The 17,409-nt window shown below is 37.5% G+C and overlaps 1 protein-coding gene and 1 long non-coding RNA gene across 2 annotated transcripts in view; one reads left to right on the forward strand and one right to left on the reverse strand.

Moving 5' to 3' along the window:
* Positions 1–1,879: 1,879 nt before the first annotated feature.
* Positions 1,880–4,353, forward strand: LOC114032734. Its single transcript, XR_003567864.1, has 3 exons — positions 1,880–2,218; positions 2,938–3,003; positions 3,855–4,353. It is a non-coding gene; the product is annotated as an uncharacterized LOC114032734 (long non-coding RNA).
* Positions 4,354–6,420: 2,067 nt separating this feature from the next.
* Positions 6,421–17,409, reverse strand: part of RB1 (RB transcriptional corepressor 1) — a 168,322-nt gene continuing 157,333 nt past the window's right edge. Inside the window, exons 25-27 of the mRNA XM_027848122.1 lie at positions 10,670–10,812; positions 9,828–9,877; positions 6,421–7,063 (exon numbers count right to left, since the gene is read on the reverse strand). Of these exons, the coding sequence (XP_027703923.1) occupies positions 6,990–7,063; positions 9,828–9,877; positions 10,670–10,812 (267 nt within the window). The 3' untranslated portion in view covers positions 6,421–6,989. The remainder of the gene's footprint in view (positions 7,064–9,827; positions 9,878–10,669; positions 10,813–17,409) is intronic.

A 17,409-nucleotide genomic window follows, 5' to 3' on the forward strand; every position in this document is an offset into this window, starting at 1 on the left:
GACAGCTCATTTTTTAAAAATAAATTTATTTATTTTTAGTTTTCAACATTTACTTCCACAAGATTTTGAGTTCCAAATTTTCACCCCATCTCACCCCTCCCCCCACCCCAAGATGGCATGTGTTCTGAATACGTCTCCCCCTAGTCTGCCTTCCCTTCTATCTCTACCCCCCTTCTCTTATCCCATTCCCCTTCTATTTTCCTGTAGGGCAGGATAGACTTCTGTACCCCATTTCCTGTGTTTCTTATTTCCCAGTTGCATGTGAAAACTTTTTTGCTAAACATGTGTTTTTAAAACTTTGGGTTCCAAATTTTCTCTCTTCCTCCCTCCCCACCCACCCTCATTGAAAAGGCAAGCAACTCAATATAGGCTATACATGTGCAGTTCTGCAAAACACTTCCATAGGAGACATGCTGTGAAAAACTAACTCTATTTCCCTTAATCCTATCCTGCCCCCCCCCCATTTATTCTATTCTTTCTTTTGACCCTGTCCTTCCTCAGAAGTATTTGTTTCTGATTACTCCCTTTCCCAATCTTTTCTCCTATCATCCCCCTACTCTCTTATCCCCTTCCCCCCCCCATTTTCCTGTAGGGTAAGACAGGTTTCCATACCCAATTGAGTGTGTATGTTATTCCCTCCTTAAGTCAAATCCTATGAGAATAAGATTCACTCATTCCCTCTCACCTTCCCCTGTTTCCCCTTTACTGTAAGTCTTTTCTTTTCTGTTTTTTTTGTAAGATAATTTACCCCATTCTACCTCTCCCTTTCTCCTTCTCCTAGTATAATCCTCTCATCCCTTAATTTTATTCTCCAGATCAACTCACCCTGTGCCCTCTATCTATCTATCTATCTATCCATCTATCTATCTATATACATACATATAATTTTTTCCCTCCAACTACCCTAATACTGACAAAGGTCTCATGAATTACAAATATCATCTTTCCATGCAGGAATGTAAACAGTTCAACCTTAATAAGTCTCTTATGATTTCTTTTTCCTGTTTACCTCTTCATCCTTCCCAGTCCCCGACCAAATGTCTGACCTCTTCTTCCAGCCAAATGTGCCACTGCCTATGAGGATCTACCTGTTGAGGAGTGTTGTTCTGCTTGTTTCACTGCAAGCCATGAGAAAGGTCTATATAATTGGACCCCAGCAGCTATTAGTCTGGTAACCAGGGACACCTTAATGGTTGGGGTCCTGGCAAGACCTTCCAGTGGGCCAAGTTGCATGACTTGAGGGAAGAGCAGACAACATTTTTATTTATACTGATTCCTGGGCAATGGCTATAGATTTGGTTGAGTAGTCTGGGACCTGGAGGGAACAGAATTCCATAATTAAAGGTCAGAACTGATAGAATTTTTTGTTGCCTCCCACCATATATGATTGTAAGGCTTCCAGCTGTGGCCCCACAGCTATAATAATGGGGAAGGGATCTACCTTGCTCTTTGCTCTCAATGGACCTAGGGCATATCAGTGTTCCTCAGACTCCTGGTCCTTCTTCCAGACCGGTCCCACAGTTATTACTTAAGAAAGCAACTCCTGCGGAGAAGAGGCCAGCCACTCCTACCTACTGACACCCAGAAGGCAGACAAGCCAGCCTAGCTGAACAGCAAGACAACCAGAGGGAGAGAAAGGAGGGAGCGTGTGCCAGGCCATTCCAATCACCACATTTAGCTTGACCATCTCTACTCCTCAGATACCAGTGGAGATTGCCTAAGAGCCCAATCTTAAAAGCTTTGGGAATAGCAATTCGCCCTTCCTCCCCTCCCCGCTCACTGCAGGCTCTGTTTTTAGCCTGGGCAGCCATTATTAAGGGGACATGGTGGAGAAGAGGCCCACCTTCTTTGCTAGCTGCCACCAGTGGGCAGGGAAGCCCAAGAATCCTAGTTGGCCTGGCTATTGCTTCTGCAGGTGTAGGAGCCCAGCTTCCTTGGCAGCCATGGCTACTAATGGCCCAGAGAAGAAAGGTGTTAGCACTAAAACCCTTGGCACCATCAGAATGCTCAACACCACCTTTGTTGATTTTGTCAGTGGAAGAGGAATTACCATCTGCTTTGCTGTAGCACTATAAGGTCCACTGGACTTTTACATCTGACCTGCAGCTGAAGTCTTCCATATGTGTTGTCTCCCCAGCCAGAACTCCTTGAGGGCAGGGACTGTCGGGACTTTTCTGTATGTCATCCCCAGCTATTAGCATATGGTATTGTGCACATAGTAAGTACCTGATACTTTTTCCTTTTCTCCTTCACTCATATTAGGGTCTATAAGAAGTATCATGTATCTTTTTTGTGTGTGTCATGGACCCCTTTGCCAGTCTGGTAATGACCTCCCTTTCTCTCAGAATAATGTCTGTTGTCTACATTCATAATTTAAGTAAAAGCTAAATTTCAATAAGAGGTTAATGAAAACTAAGATGTAAATCTTTTCATAACTAATTTTACACAGCCCCTGAAATCTATCCAAGGATCCCTTGGAGGGGGTGGGTGGTCTGTGGACCCAAATTAAGAAACCTGCTCTGTACACTAATCTCAAGTATCCTCCTTAGAAGGATCATAGAATCATAGATTTAGAAGAGACCTTAGAGGTCATCAGACCTAACTAACCCCATCATTTTACATATGAGGAAACTGAGCCCTAGGGATATGAAGTCACTTGTTCAAAGTCATACTGGTACTAAGTGGCAGTGCCAGAATTTGAGCCCAGGGCCCCTGACTCCAAATCTGTTGGTCAGTATGATGTCATTCCATGTAGTGTTTGATCTACCTCTGTTGATTGACCAATTGATTATACCGACCCTTGTTCTCTATCATAAGGCAAGAGATTTGCCCTCACTGCAGGTAATTCCTATTCAAGGTATGGGATGCCAATTAAGTCTGCTACTGAAAAACAAACTATTTGTTCAGGCCCTTACAGAATACATCCTTCTTTCCTAGGGTTCTCCTTGTACAATCACCTCTAATCAAGACACCCATTTTACTTTGAAGAATGGTTGGAATCGGGTAGGTTGCTTTTTGTTTTTGTCCATATTTTATGTCATCCTCATACAGCTGGTATCACGGACCATTGGAATAGACTTCAAAAACAACAGCTTTGCTATCACAGCCCTGAGTATCTGGGAGGGGGTTCCCATTTCCTAGGATCCTTTATGTGATAAATCAGCACTTCAGTCCCAACAGTGTTTTGGATCCAACTATTGGGAGGACTCTCTTAATCCAAACAGATTACTGATGGATATAGTCCCAGTTGCTCCTTACCAGATCTTCTTCTCTCTATCCTTTGTGCAGGGTTACCCGGGCCTCAAGGTTCCCACCCTCTCAGAGGGTTCTCTCCAGCCAGGGGAAACAGTTCAAGGTCACAAGTTTCTTTCCTCCTAGAACAGTTCGGACAGCTCCTTCCCAGAAAGAATTTGGGGGACCAAAGGGTGGAATTGTTATGAGGGACTTCATTTTTCAATTATGTTGGGGAGATGAAACTGTCTTTTTACAACAACAATGAAAGAGAGTTTATTTTGATAAAGAGGTCCCTTAAGTTTATCTGAATGAATGAAAAAAAGCATTGTACTAAGCAATGAGACTGTCCCTATTACCTAGCCATAATCTTGGGCACTTGGATAAAAGAGAAAGGAAGTCTTCAACAGCACTCCCTCCCCATCCCCAAAGTGAGGTAGTCTCTCAGAAGACACCTCTGAAAGGGCCAAACTTTGGTATTCTTTTGATGAGAGGGGGAGAGTCTGGCTGATGTGCCAAAGAATACCGAATGGTGGCAACACAAAGTTAATCTGGGTTATCAGTTTAGTCCTGGGATGGGTTGCATTCAGTAGGTTTGTGACCTTTTACCCATTTTAATTCAGATGTTCCAGACCTATGACAAGGACCAGTGACAACAGATCTGTTATTTTATTCAGTGGACCCGATGGTTTTGCTCCTGGCCATCATGACTTTTTTTTTAAGCCCAGAAGACTTTTATAAACTGCTCCTGACTTTACTCCTCAACTGTCTTTTTTAAAAAGACTTTTGTGTATTGTTCTATGTTCTTAAATCTGTGTTAAATTCCTCCTGCTTATGCTAGGGTTGATTTAGGATTATTTTAGGGACTTTAATACCAAGGGGTAGGATATAATGGGATCAACTTGTATTTTATACAGGTTGGGACAGACTTTTAAGAAGGCAGGAAGACCATTTTGCTTTCTTGTAGCATAAAAGACCAGCCCAAGCAGGCTTAAGGTTAAAACCTTCACCTTACCATTCATCTCCTTTCCGTTGTCATTCTGTCAAAATTAATGCTTCAGTGTAAAACTAAAAAATAGTATTGTGATGTTAAGGTTGATCTTGATCACAATTAAAAGTTGTTCCATCAAAAATAATGAAATGAAAATGATAATAGTAGTTAGCATTTATATAGTATTTTAAAGTTTACAAAATGCTTTACAAATATCTCATTTTATCTTCACATCGACTCTGGGAAGTAGGTGCTATTATTATCATCCCCATTTTACAGTTGAGGGAACTAAAACAGAGGTTGAGTGACTTGTCCAGGATCATATAATTGCTAGTGTCTGAGGCAGGATTTAAACTCAGGTTTTCCTGACTCCAGGTCCAGGGCTCTATCAAGTATATAACCTAGCTTGCCTCTGCCACAAGTGTATCAGACTTCAAGCCTATAAAAGTTTCTCTTCTTTACTCATTTATCTGCTCTTATGTCTTAATTTCAGAGACAAATGATCTTTTTTTTTTTTAAGGAAAGACAATACCATTTACATTATACAATCAGACATCTCTACTTGCATAAGTTCAAGATAACAACAAACTAAGAAATGGGCCAAGATAAAAAATCTTCAATTCAAATTTTACGATTAGGGTCTATTAAAATTAAGGTGCTTTCATGTTCTCAAATGATGGCAAAAGCTGGGTTAATAACTCCAGGAAAAAGTTTAGAAATTAAAAATTCTAATTCTGAGAATTAGAAATTTTCTTTCATTTCATATAATAAAAAATACTTTTATCACTTTATCTGGATATTATATATATACCCATACACACATTTATAGAACACTAAAGAGAACACTATGAAGTCTCAATAGCTATTTTATTTTTAAAGGAGCTAGTAATTATAGAAAATAGCAACATACACTTTTAAATGTACACTCTTTCATCCATATGAACAAAAACGTATCAAGCCATCAATAAGACATAACTGGTGGCCCATTTAGGAATTGTACACCTTTTAAGTTCCTATATCCTTAGCATTAATCCCAATGTAAATATAGCAAAAGTATATGGTAAGTCTTTGACTTACAAGATAAAATGGTCTTCATGAAATCCATGTAAAAATGAGGCAACTGAGTATATACTAATGCTTTTGTAAGTATATCAGGAAAATGGTCAAATATAACATGAAAATTTAAAATTTAATCGACCATGAAATAAAATTTCATTTCCTAACAAATAGCTCCAAATCAGGGTAAGTGAATTAAAAAAAAAAAGGCTCAGAGTGTATGTGTATATATGTGTGTGTATACATATATATATATATATGTATATACACACACACTCACACACACACACACACACTGACTAAAAGTGATTTCTGTCAAAAGCTAAATGAAGCTAACCTTAAATATGACCTATTTTTAATTCTCTTCTTTCTAAATAAGTTACTCACACAACATATTTTAAATACACCTTTGGGTGCCCCAAAAAGCACTTTTCTCACAAATTGTAGATGCTTCGAATTGGAGCAGCTGCATAAAGTTCACCATACATGAATGTCTAACCCTCAAAAGGCTATCCCCCAAGATCATCTTTTTAGCTGTAATTTTAGGATGAAAGCATGTTTTGTAAAATGCAAGGATGTGTTAGGCTATGCTGGTTTACAAAAAGAATAGCTGTCTTAAAAGATGAAAATCTAAAGCATGGATGAAGTTTCTAGAGAATACTTAAACCTTCCTCATTTGAAACTGGATGGAAGAACAATTATCACATGACCCTTTGTTTAGTCAGACCTCTCAGAAACATAAAGCTGGAGCTTCCTGTGGCTAGCAGTGTCATCAGCATCTGTAGTACATTTCATTTCTGTCGTGATTCTTTAGGATCCAGGATAAGATTAAAAGTGCACATGGACTCTATTGGGGGCATAGTACGACACAAGGCCCTTTTAAGGTACTCAGACTGGTACTTTATATATTCAGTAATTTGGTTGGTATAAAAACCAATAATGTCACATGCCCAGATTTCAAACTTAAGTACAATGGAGGAGAGAAGCAAGAAAAAATGTTTCCCTGGAGCTGAGGTATGGAACCTAAATCAGTAGTACAGCAGCATCAGGAGTTTATACTTTGCTTTCTGCTTGTACTTATATTACAGGATCTGCAAAATAAACAAACGGTGAGTGTATCAAATTCCAAGAGTAAAATAAAATGTATAGAAAAATCAGTATTTTTTTTTCCAATTTTCAATATCTATTTCAGCTGAAGAGTTCAGGATAACAAAAAATGTATGGGCAATCAACCAACTTGCATTTGGAAGGTGGGAAAATCTTCCCAAGTGTGCTCACATTAAATTAAAAAATACATAAATTAACAGAAGTGGCATACATCACACACATGCTACATCATAAGGCATAGTATTCAGAAGGATAATGATGGGTGTGTCTGCATTGTCTTTATGCTCAATCTGCAAAGCACAACATTTTCTTTATATGTTAGAAATTGAAAACAATCTGCCTCAACTTTAAAGTGGCAATATTTGCATAAGACACTACATCTTGTACAAAAGCACTGTACATATTATGACAACACTGTAAATAACTCAGGGGTCTCACACAAATGCATGCCCCTAAAAGATCCCCGCCTCAATCTGAAAGCTATATTTATACTACATATGGTAGTAAATAGAAACCGGACACAGTGTGTGCTGTTCGGTAAAGGAAAGGCAATGAACGAAGACAAGAGGTGTATACAGTGCTGAGCAAGGTCCTGAGAAGATTTTCACTTTTCCTCCTTGCTTGAGGTATCCATGCTATCGTTCATTTTCTGCTTTTGCATTCTTGTACGAGTAGATGCTAAAGAAAAATACAACAAAACCCATTAAGAATGTTAACAGTCAGTCTGTTCGATAGGGATTAGAGCAATATAATATGGATTCATATTGGACCTAACCCAACAAAGTACAAAAGCCTAAAGATTTTGTTATACAAATATCTTGTTATACAAATTTCAGAACTCCCTAGCTCATCTATGTCTCTTAGATGAATCCTAGAAAGTTGCTTGAGACCCATACAAGTTAAATCACCTGTCCAAGGTCACATAGCTCCTAAGAGTTAGAAGTGGGTTTCAAACCCAAGTTCTTCCTGACTCTGAGCCTTACTTACTGAACTCTAACCACTATACCACAGCTGTTTCTATTTGTTTCTAAGGAAACAAATACAGGAGTAAATAGACTTTAAAAATAACCACTATGTATTTATCACACAGTGAGGCAGCACTAGAAGTAAAAATATACTACTGTCTTAAATTGTTACACTGTATTTAAAGTATGCAGTGTAATAAAATAATAGAGAATGCTAAAACTCAGACCAAATTACTGTGTGTGTGTGTGTGTGTGTGTGTGTGTCTGTGTATGTCTATGTCAGAGACTCTCCTCTGTTAGAGAACCACATACTAACTGGCCCTCCAAGCCTCACGTCCTAAACCACAGCTCCTGGCTTCTTAGAACCACCAGGTTTGACCTGAGATCACCCTGAGCAGGGTGAGCTCCTCGGGCTGGTCCTGACTATCTCTGCCCTCCTAACATCGGAATCAATTCTACAAAGTTATGGTTGGCTGTTCTTTGGAGATGAAACTACTTTCCCAGGATAGCAAAGGTGGCTGTTACCTCACAAAGGGTTATTTCAATCCAGTAATTGAAACAGTAAAAGAAAACAGCTGAAAATATCAACAGTTAGTTAAAAATTCTTCTTAATTGCTTGATTACTTAGTTTTGGTTCTTCTGGAAAAGTAAGTAAAGTGGATTGGTCACAGTTTAGTGGAGGTCTTTTTCTCTCTGGGGCCTCAGCATCGTGTGATCACCTTTTTTGGGATTCACAGGGTTTGAGGAGTCTGAAGAATCACACATAATCACAGGAGTTTCTGAGCCTCAGGGGTTAAGCCTGCCTCTTGGGTAGAATTATTCAGCTGCTTAGTTAGTCAGCACAAAGGCTTTGGACACTGTCCTAAAGAGAGAAGCTTGGTACACATTTCTAAATGGGCCACCAGGAAATGAATTCACTATAGCAACTTAGTTCTACTTGCAAAACACATACAGACTTTCCCAGAGAACTTTTTGTTTTTAACTATAAGTGTGTAACCTCCAAAATTCATCACATGTTGGTAAATTGTATATTTATTAAATGGCCTCAGATCTATCTTTATTATTTTTTTTAAAAACAGGAACTATTTGAGGGCAGCTAGTAGGTACAGTGGATAGAGTGCCAGGCCTGAAGTCAGGAAGACTCATCTTTCTGAATTCAAATCTAGCCTCAGACACTTACTAGCTGTGTGACACTTGGCAAGTTATTTAACCTGGTTTGCCTCAGTTTCCTCATGAGTAAATATAAGCTGGAGTAAGAAATGCCAAACCATTCTATCTTTGCCAAGAAAACCTCAAATGGGGTCACGAAGAGTCAGATATTTCTGAAAAACAACTGAACAACAACATTTGAGAGTTAAAATTCTTAAAGTGTGAGTCAATGCAAAATACCAAAAGAGATAAAAAACTTAGAAAATGTATAAAAGGGGACAATTTCAGAAAAATGAAGGATGACTTCTGGGAAATGATACAGTGTAAACTGAGCAAAACCAGGAGAACAATTTATACAATAACAATATAAAGACAAACTACTCTGAAAGATTTAGGAACTCTGGTCAATGCTATAACCAATAAAAATTTCAGAGGACTCATGATGAAACATGGTACCCACATCCTGACAGAAAGGTGAGGGATTCAGAATGCAACTTGAGACACAGTTTTTTGCACATATACAACGAATTAATTTGTTTTGTTTGACTGTACATATTTGTAACTAGAGTTTTGCTTTTCTCCACTGAAATGGGAGTAGAGAGGAGATGGGGGGGAGGGGGGGAGGATTTTCACTGATTAGAAAAAATTGAATTAAAGAAAAAAAGAAAGTGCATAGAATAATGATCACTTTTCTCCTACAAGTAGTATACCTCACTGTTCACAATAGATACAATTCAGCAAAACTGTGTCAAAATAAAATTTTTATAAGTTGGATATGATTTTAAGTATAGTAGGATGAATTCCCTTGTATGAGCAATTTCATAATGAACATTTTCATAAAGAGAAGGGTCAAGGGCAGCTAGGTGGCACAGTGGATAGAGCTGTGGCCTTGGAGTCAGGAGGACCTGAGTTCAAATCCAGTCTCACACACACAATACATGACACTTACTAGTTGTGTGACCCTGGGCAAGTCACTTAACCCCGATTGCCTAGCAAAAAGCAAAAAAAAAAGGGGGAGGGTCCTTTTACAACTTGGGTTGCCTGGAACTCTCCTTTGCCACTATCATAAGTATGTGTCAAATATTCCTTGATCACAGTAGACTGTAAACTCCTTGAGGACAAGTGTCATTTTTTCCAAATCTCTTTATCTCCTGAACCTAGCACAGTAGGTGCTTAATAGATGTCTGCTGAAGCACCCTTTAATTTTTCTTTTTAAATGTGTGAATTTCCACAAGTCAGCTTTTCTAATTTCTATTTGCATCTCAATTGCTAAAATTACTATACGGTTGTATCTCTTAAGCATCCACAAAGAAATTACATATACTTACTCATTTCTGCAAGTTTTTGTTGAAATTTGGATTCCCCAGGGAGATGTTTACTATAGGGAAAAGAAGCAAAATATGTTGCCTGAGTAATATACTATTATTGTGTATATATGTGTGCACATTTATAATAGATCACATTTATATAGTGCTTTCTAATTATAGAAAGTAGTTTAAAAACATCATCTCATTTGATCCTTACAATAACCCTATGGTGTTGGGAGATAGGGTGATATGCCCAAGATCACAGAGAAAGCCAAGGGCAGACAAGGTCTCAAATTTCTAGACTTCTTATTCTTACCCCAGTACTATCACACTCCATTATCTATAGTTTTAACCATTTATTTGATGCTATTACTTTAGTGTACTGATTAATTTTATAAGCTTATGGAAGTGAAACAAATATACATGTTTCCCAAATTATGGTGCTACATAATTTTTTCTAGCAATTTTCATTAAAATACTAATTCAGCTTTCTCAAAATTAAAGGGCTTTATTGTTTAATGATAATGAACTGCTGTAAAATTAGAGTAGCATTATAATAGCTATTATTAAATATCCTGTTTCTCCAATAAAATGTGGTAAAAAGTGATGACACTATTTGTAATATTTCAACATTTCAAAGCTCTTTCATCTGTAATCCCATTTAATCCTACAACAATCCTATGAAATAACAGTAGGGCTATTTTCTCATTAGATAGAAGAGGAAACTGAGGCACAGAAAAGGTAAGGGCCTTTAAACTAAAATTAGTCAATAGCACTGCCTAGAATGCAGGCTCCCCTGATTCTCAGCCTCTGTAGCAGACATTTAGAATGCAGCAGGGTAAATCTAATAGAAAAGTACATACCTTCCATCTGCTTCATCCGATCCTTCAATATCAAAGCGTAGTTTTTTAAGTGGTTTTGGAGGGTTGCTTCCTTCAGCACTTCTCTTGAGCAAACGGTCACTGCTACATACCATCTGGTTTATTTTCTGAAACTTCTCTGAAGTCTAGAAATTACAAAATTACTAAATGGTTTATTCATTTAAAACCAAAGGAATCCTGACTTTTTTTTTTAGCACTTCTCAAGGCAGCAAAGTTATACCTGCAGCAAAGCATGAAACAAATTCAACTGTTCACCTTGAAAAAATAATCAGAAAGTATCTAAATATTTTAATTTACTATTATCTTGCCAACTGATCAATGTGAAAAGCTTGTCAAAGTTAGGGCATATATTATATGCAACTGCAGCTCATCACTCTTACTTTTATTTCTCATCTCTACACTATCATTCCCCATGAAGTTCCTGCTTTGCTTTAGCTTCACCAGTTTTAAACATTTCCCGAGATTCTCCGGCTCCATACTTTCTTGGAATCTTTCCTCATGGTTGTCCTGAAAAACAAGATGTGCCCCTAACCTGATGGTGTGCAGTATGGACTTAAGCTTAAGAAGCTATAACTAACTGTCTAGTCTTAAGTATAGATCACAGACTTTATTGTCATTATATAGTTATCTGATCAATCACTCGATCACATTTATTAAGCTCCTACTATGTGCCAGGTTCTGTGCTAAGGAGTTGGGAATATAAAAATATAAACTGCTCGATCTAATGGCCTCTTCACAATTCTCATCCTTGTTGACCTCTCTGAGGCCTTTCTCCGAGAAACTTGCTATAAATTTTCCCATTTCTTGTTTTTCTTCTCATTTTGGCTGCACTGATTTTGTTTGTGCAAAAACTAATTAATTTTTTGTAATCAAAATTATTCACTTTACTTCCCATCAGCCTATCTTGTTTGATCATAAACTCCTTATCCATAGAACTGACAGGTAAAATTTTCCATGCTTCTGTTAATTTGCTTAGGATATCACCTTTTATATCACCCTTATCTTGATATACGGTGTGAAGGGTTGGTCTATGCCTAGTTTCTGTCACGTTGTTTCCCAGTTTTTTCCAGTAATTTTTGTCAGATGGGGAGTTCTTGCCTCCAAAGCTCAGATCTTTGCACTTATCAAACACTAGATTACTATAGTCATTTACTACTATGTATTGTGTAGCTAATTTATTCCACTGATCCAGCACTCAATTTTTTGACAAGTATCAGATTGTTTTGATGATTACCACTTATAGTTTGAAATCTGGTATTGCTAAGCCACCTTCCTTCACCTATTTTTTTTCTCACTGATTCTTTTCATATTTTTGACCTTTTGTTCTTCCAGGTGACTGTTATTTTTTCTAGCTCTATAAAGTAATTTTTTGCTAGTCTGATTGGTATGGTACTGAATAAGTAAATTAACTTAGGTAGAATTGTCATTTTTATTATGTTGGCTCAGCCTACTCTTGAGCAATGAATATTTCTCTAATTGTTTAGATCCATCTTTATTTGTGTGAAAAGTGTTTTGTAACTGTGTTCAAACAGTTTCTGGGTTTGTCCTTGGCAGGAAGACTACTAATTATTTTATGCTGTCTGCATTTCTTTTAAGTGAAATTTCTATGTCTCTGAAGACTCATCTTCCTGACTTCAAATCTGGCCTCAGATGAAACTAGCTGTGTGACCCTGGGCAAGTCACTTAATCCTGCTTGCCTCAGTTCCTCATCTGTAAAATGAGCTGGAGAAGGAAATGGCAAACTTTTGCCAAGAAAATGTCCAAATGGGGTCACAAAGAGTCTGACAAGACTGAAACAACAACAAAGATAGCTCAGCTACCTCCCTATCACTACAGTGATAGCAGTAGTTCCTTTTATCTCTTTTCCCTGCTTTGCCCTATCTATTTCAGCTATTTAGATATCTATTAAAACTAAATGCAGACTATCTGATAAACTCTTAACTTGCCTCAAGAGTAATTTATTTCTTCAAAAAGTAGAGAAAGCTACAATGGGGAATTTTATTCTGAACCTGATTCTGATCAACAATGGAGAACTGCTTGGTGAAGTGAAAACTCAAGAACCCTGTTAGGAAATGACCAGGCTTCTTTAAGTTTATAGCAAATATTAACATATATGCCAGGAATAGTCTGATTAGTATCCTGTGCCTTAGAAGTGCAGATTTCAAAGAGTTCAGAGACAGAACAGATAGTATGCCATAGCATGAGACTCTAAAAAGGAAATCAACTTAAGAGGCCTAGAGGTCTCTCAAGAACAAAATTCTGGGGACAATCCCCACTGATCCCTTAGTAGAGAGACTTTCCTTCCCACACGCTATATCCTAGCCATTGACCTCATCCTATTTCCTCCTCCTGATAGGCATTCATGACAAGTTTTTATCTACTTAAAACTTTCTCTTCCTTCAAGAACTAACTCAGATGTTTTCTCCTTCACAAAGCCCTCCCCTCCTCAAATTTTCATAGTCCTCTGTCTCTATTTTTCCTTTACACTCATATTCTACCTTATATTACATGTATAAACATGGCTTCTTTTCTCTATTAAATTACAAACTCTTTGAGGTCCAGGACTATTTATATTGTCTATCACCAGAACCTGACCCAACACATTTTACATAGTAGGGTCTTAATAATCATTTGATGAATGAGAAAAAGAGAAGATAGGACTACAGAGACTGATATTATTAAACCAGGAGCTCAGTGATGAACTTAAATTTTAAAAGGATTGACACAAGATGTGAAAATGAAGAGGAAACTGATGAATCAAAGAAAGTTGATTAATGAATCCGTGTCACCCTGGACAATGTTCTGTAGTGAAATGTGGTTCTGTTCTATTCTAACATTTTTATTAATAATTAATAACATGAGCTATAATGAATACATAATATTAATATAAGAGTGGCAAGATCCTCTAACAATAGTATCAGGAAGACTTAAAGACCAATGTGAGCTAAGGTTTGTGATAAATGCTAACGACAACAAAAAAGGCCCTTTAACTTATGCTGGAATCTTTTAAAGTATGTTTCTTTCTTTCTTTCTTTTTTTTTTTTTTTTAGGCAATTAGGGTTAAGTGACTTGCCGAGGGTCACACAGCTAGTTAAATGTCAAGTGTTTGATCTGAGGCCCGATTTGAACTCAGGTACTCCTGACTTCAGGGCTGGTTCTCTATCCACTGCGCCACCTGGCTGCCCCTAAAGTATGTTTCTTTATGGAAAGGAAAGGAAAGAATTCCTGCTTGGCATAGATGGAAAGATGGGAACAGATAACTAAGAAAAAGCAGAACTACTCAACTCTTTTTTTGCTTCTGTTTTCTCTACTTTGGAGAATGATATTCATGATGGGAAAAATAGAAAAAAAAAAAGTGATTAACAGAGAACTGAAAAACCAATATCAATGGGGAGATAGTAAAATGCACCCAGGAACTTTCAAGAAACTCAACAGACTCATATGAACTATATTCTAGGATATTATAAGTAGATATAATTGTTGAACCACCTTGATATTTTTTAAAAAAAACATGGTGAAAGAAAGAAATGTGGTGTTACAATACTGGAAGTAGCTGAACACTATCCTAATTTTTTAAAAGGCAAAGAAAATCAATACTTTTAGAATACAGACTGATAAGTCTGATTTCAATTCCTGGTAAGAATACATTGTAGAATAGATCATATTAAAGCAACAATTTGTGAGTAATTAAAAAGAAATTATCACTAGGAGCCAGAACAGGTTTACTAAGAATAATCATGCTTAAATAACCTACTTTACTTTTTTGACAGGATTACTTGACTATTATATTAAAGGAATGTGATGGATGCACTTTAGGAAGGCATTTAATAAAGTCTCTCCAATATCACTGTGAACAAGATGGACAGATATATACTTAGGTAGTTTTGGAACTGGTTGACCAGTTTGAAGCAAAGAATGCTGATTAATGAATCCATGTCAACCTGGAGGGAATTCTGTAGTAGTGTTGCAGAGATCTGTCCTTGGTCCTTTTCTTTTCAACATTTTAAATAATGATTTGGGTAGAACCACACACAGAATGCTGAATAGATTTATGGATTCAACAATTCAATTCAATAAACATCTATCAAGTACCTACTATATGCAATGCTCTGTACTAGATACTAGGGAAATAAAGATAAAAACAGAATAGTTCCTGCCCTTCAGAAACTCACCATCTACAGAGGAGACATAATATGTAAAGAGATAAGTAAATACAAAATATATACAAAGCAATACAAAATGCTTTAAAGAGAACTAACAACTTGGGTGATCAGGAAAGGCCCTGTAAAAGACACAGTACCTAAGGTGGGTAGGACAGCCTGGGCAAAGGTACGGAAGATGGAGATGGAATGTGATACAGAATGTGGTTAGTAGGGCAGTTTGACTATAATAGTACAAGAAAGAGAGTAACATGAAATAAGATTATTAAGTTAGATTGGAGCCAGCTTAGAAGGCTTTCAATGCCATTCTGAGGTTTTTTAATTTAATACTAGAGGGCACAAAGAATCCCTGAGGATCTGTGAGCAGGGAAAGATTAGAAGCATGGAACAATAACAAAACAACAATAATAGCCAGCATTTATACAAGGTTTTAAGGTTTGCAAAGTGCTTTGTTATCTCATTTGATCCTCATAACAACTCTTGGAGGTGAGGAAGAAAACTGAGGCAGAGAGAGGTTCAATGATTTGTTCAAGGTTACACAACCATGAAATGTCTGAGGCTGGATATGAACTCAGTTCTCCCTGACTCCAGGTTCAGCACTCTATTCGCTGCCCCTAACCAACTGAAAACCCATTAGAAGGCTGTTGCAAAATCCAAGCAAGAAGTGATGAGAGTCTGAAGTAGTACAGTGGCTTTGTCAATGAAATAAAGGGATAGATGTGAGACATGTGGATGGAGAATGGGTCAAACGTGATAAATGAATACAAAGTGGGGATGACATGAATCAGGGAGAGATAACTAATATGATATATGACAGAACTGGGATCCCCAAAGATCTAAAAAGGCTAAAATAATAAGCTGAAGCTAAAGACAAAATTTAACAAATACAATAATAATACATAAAATTTATAGCGTTATACTTGGTTTGAAAAAAAAAAAAACCAACACAAACCCAAATGTACATGTATAGGATAGCACAACTCTAATCATCTCACTCCCTTGCTTCAGAATCTTTAGTGGTTTCCTCTTGCCTCTAGGATAAAATTAAATTAGATTTTTAAAAACGTTTGGCATTTAAAGCTGTTGACAGACTTGCTGCAGCCTCCCTTTCCAGACCCCTTTCACATCATTCTGCTCTATACACTACACTTTCCAGTTGAATTGACCTGCACGCTTTCCCCTGAACTCAGCATTTGCTCTTCCTCCTAGGAATATTTCTCCCCTCCCTTTCATCTCTTAGAATTCTTGGCTTTCTTCATGGCTACAGACTAGGTACCCCCAGACTCTCTCAAGCTCAAGTCTCACATCACCAACTGCCTTTTAAGCATTTTAAAGTGATATTTCTGAAGCACAAGCCTCACCGTATCACTCCTCCGCTCAATAAATTTAATGTCCTTCTATTAACCTCTAGACTCAAATACAAACTCATGTCTGGAATCTAGTTGCTGTTGTTGTTGTTCAGTTGTGTCTGACTTTTTGTGACCCCATTTGTTTTTTTTGGTTGTTGCTGTTCTGTTTTTTGGCAAAGATATTAGAATGGCTTGCCATTTCCTTCTCCAGCTCATTTTACAGATGAGGAAACTGAGGCAAACAAGATTAACTGACTTGCCCAGGGTCACCCAGCTAATAAGTATCTGAGACCACATTTGAACTCAGGAAGATGGGTCTCCCTCACTCTAGGCCTGGGTTTCTATCCACTGTGCCACCTAGCTGCCCTGGCATCTAGAGCCCTTCACAATGGTTCTAACCTACTTTTTCAAGCTTATTATATATGACTTCCCTTCCAGCCAAACTATCCCTCCTTGTTGTTCTTCCCGGGGACATTGTAACACCTGTTACCGTGCCTTTGCACAGGATAGCTCCTCATCCTGGTCTACATTCTCTCTTTACCTCTGCTTCTTAAAATCTTTAGTTTCCTTCAAAGCTCAGTTCAAACACTATCTCCTACAGAAGACCTCTCCTGGTTCCCCCAGCTGCTAGTATCTCTTTGTCAAGATTATTTTTCACTTATTTTGTATATCTTTTGTACATAATTATACAAAACACATTTTTTTTTCCTCTGATAGAATGTAAACTCTGCGATGGCAGGAAATGTTTAATTTTTGTCTTTGTATCTCCAGCATACAGTATACACTTAATAAATGCTTACTACTGATTGCTGGATTAGATTAGAGAGACTAGAGGGTCAGAAGTCATTTCATGTGAAAAAGGTCTAGTTCTAATAATTGTGAATTAAATATGTCCACAGTGATATAGTAGACAAAAACGACAACATGAACTTAGGTCACATCAGCAGAAGCATTTGTCCAGAACAAAGGAGTTGATAATCTCACCGTATTCTGGCCTAGTCAGACCACATCTGGAGTATTGTATCCAGTTCTGTACATCATATTTCAAAAAGGACACTGACAAGTTTGAGATTAAGAAGAATCGGTTTGAGGAACTATTGATATTTTTAGGGCAGACACAATACTATTTTCAGCTACTGAAGGGATGTCATATAGAAGGATAATTGAACTTATTTTACTAGGCTCCAGAAAGCAGGGCAAGGATCAGTGGGTG

The sequence above is a fragment of the Vombatus ursinus genome, unplaced genomic scaffold (genome assembly GCF_900497805.2).
Source record: "Vombatus ursinus unplaced genomic scaffold, bare-nosed wombat genome assembly UNPS02005659.1, whole genome shotgun sequence".
Taxonomy (NCBI): domain Eukaryota; kingdom Metazoa; phylum Chordata; class Mammalia; order Diprotodontia; family Vombatidae; genus Vombatus; species Vombatus ursinus.